This window comes from Etheostoma cragini, chromosome 22 (genome assembly GCF_013103735.1).
Source record: "Etheostoma cragini isolate CJK2018 chromosome 22, CSU_Ecrag_1.0, whole genome shotgun sequence".
Classification (NCBI taxonomy): Eukaryota; Metazoa; Chordata; class Actinopteri; order Perciformes; family Percidae; genus Etheostoma; species Etheostoma cragini.
This window is the reverse complement of record NC_048428.1, coordinates 22,187,822-22,190,382: the sequence shown is the minus strand read 5'-3', so window position 1 is coordinate 22,190,382 and position 2,561 is coordinate 22,187,822. Positions and strand designations below refer to the sequence as shown.

General features: G+C 42.8%; 1 protein-coding gene across 1 annotated transcript in view; it reads left to right on the top strand.

Moving 5' to 3' along the window:
* LOC117937619 (nebulette-like) overlaps positions 1-2,561 on the top strand; it is a 76,525-nt gene that overhangs the window by 29,663 nt on the left and 44,301 nt on the right. The window contains exons 15-16 of the mRNA XM_034861695.1: positions 1,026-1,136; positions 2,112-2,222. Coding sequence (XP_034717586.1) covers positions 1,026-1,136; positions 2,112-2,222 — 222 coding nt within the window. The remainder of the gene's footprint in view (positions 1-1,025; positions 1,137-2,111; positions 2,223-2,561) is intronic.

Sequence of the window (2,561 nt, the reverse complement as noted above, 5' to 3'; positions counted from 1 at the left end):
CCCCTGCTCTGGCATTCCCCCTTCTCTGACGTTTCGCCTTCTCATTCCCCCTGCTCTGGTGTTTCCCCCTAAAAAAAGCGGTAGTAGCCCTTTAAGCGTCCAGGTGTATTTTGTTTACACCTGTCCAGTGTACCTGATCCTGTGTTTGACCCTGTGTGCTCCAGGTGAAGTACAAGCAGAGCGTAACCAAGGACGACCCCTGCCTGTTCCACCTGATGCCAGAAACCATCGACACTCAGTTTGCCCGGGAGCAGACGGACATGCTCAGCCAGGTACGACGTTAGCTTCTTTTCACATTTGCTTCATTCCACAGTTCAGACTTTAAATCCAATATTTCTTTGGGAATAGATAAAAATACTGTAGTAATCTACGTTTTATTGAATCATCAGTGTTGGGAGTAACATGTGACAAAAGCAACGCAATCACAGTAAAAGAAACGCAGTAATATAACACATTACTCATTACATATCGGTAATATTATACCCATTACAGTCTCAGCGCTTTTCAATGCAACATTTAGTGTTTATTTTTTATTTTTTAACAATAAATAACATATCTTCACAGGAAACAGAAAGCCGTGAGTATTCTGTAACTGTAAGGTACTTTTTAATTGAGTATTTTAATTTTCTCCTACTTGCCAATACATTTTAATTAACATATCTATAGCTTTTTATAGACTTCTTTGCATATTCATATTCAAACACAAAATTGTATGAGTAGGCCTAATCTATGATGCGTTAAAGTGGATAAGGATGAGACTTTATTGATCCTAGCTGTTATTTTGGTGAAAGTAACTCAAAGTTAGTGTAACCCATTACATTTCAGAGACAGTAATATTGTAATGTAACTAATTACTCTCAAATTACAGTAGCTAGTAATCTATAATATATTTAATTTTGGAAATAACTTGCCCAACACTGTGAATCATACACAAAGATGTAGACTTGTATTTCTTTTTGTATTTCTTGTTGTGATCTCTGTGTTTATTCTCGTCTCTCTGGCTGTTTTCTTCTTTTCGACACAAGGTCAAGTACAAGGAGGAGGGTAAGAAGGAGATGAGCATGAGCCTGTACTCCGTGCTCCCCGACCCCCCCGACACCCAGCACGCCAAACAGCTGACGGACATGCAGAGTGAGGTGGGTTCGGGCTGTGGACTCAATGTTCAACGTGCAGTCCATTTGCATTTTTTTTAGATTGTTTTGGGGGTCTTTTTCCCTATAATTGTTACCCTGGTAACCAGAGTTCTCGCGAGAGCACGATTGGAATTTGCTCAGCGAGTTACACTAGCATCGAGTAATGCTGCTCATTAACTATGCCCTCGTAGCCGAGCTGCACCAATCACATCGCTCTATCTGATGTAGGCGGGGCCAGAGGAGAGCCGCTCCAAACACATTGGTATGTCTTATGTGGGCGGGGCCAGGGGCCAGCCGCACCAATCACATCGGTGTAACTGATATAGGCGGGGCCAGAGGAAAGCTGCACCAATCACATCGGTCTATCTGATGGAGGCGGGGCCACAGGCAAGCTAAACAGAGCTAATCTACCAGTTAGCTCCGCTGGTTGCTAAGCGTATGGGGCTCCGGATACGTCACTCCGTGTGTTGTTGTGATTGGTTGTAGTGTTATCCAATTGCGTGCAGTGAGATTTTCAGACACACGCCTGGTGCCGCTGGGCACCTTTCATTGCTCAATGCCAGACCCTTAATCTTCCACATTTGGGTCTGGATTTCCAGGCCATTTATTTCTATTGACGGTGGAGAGACAGAGGGGATGACACGCAGTCGATTCAAACTTTATCAGAATCACCTGCAGACTTGATATGATTTAAGAAATGTACTCCCAACACATTTACACAGGTGAAAGCATGTCATGTATCAGATTTATTACAAAAACCCAATTATAATCAGCCAAGGAGGTACAATATATTTCATCTTATCACTTTATTTGAAACCATCCTATGTTTAAACAAGCTGTAGAATATGACACGCCCACTTTGGTTGGTAGTTTAGATCAACAGTTTCACCAATTCAAAGTCTGGTGCATGTACCAAAAAAGGGAACCCGTTCCACGTCGGTGAAAGAGCGGTCTGTGATTCCTCATTGTGTCTTCCAGGCTAAATACAAAGAAGCCGGCAGGAAGCAGACGCATACGTCTCTGTATCACCAGCTGCCTGAAACTCTGGAGACGCAGCACGCTAAAGAGGCCTCGCAGCTGCAGAGTCAGGTACGTACATGCATCGTGTGTAACAAAGAGAAAAGAAGACCCTGTCCCTTGTTGGTGCAAAAGATGCTCTGACATCCGAGACCTGAGAGTCCTCAGCTGAGCAGCAACCTTCCAGACACCGGAAAACTGAGTTCCTCTGATTGTTTTTACTATTGAAGTTGACTCTAACGGCATAGAAACCACCGTGTGAACTTGAAGTGTGCTAGTTGTCGAGGTGCTAAAATGTAATGTAACTGTCTCTATTACATGTGTTATTGTCTGTATTACATGTGTTATTGTCTCTATTACATGTGTTATTGTCTCTATTACATGTGTTATTGTCTCTATTACATGTGTTAT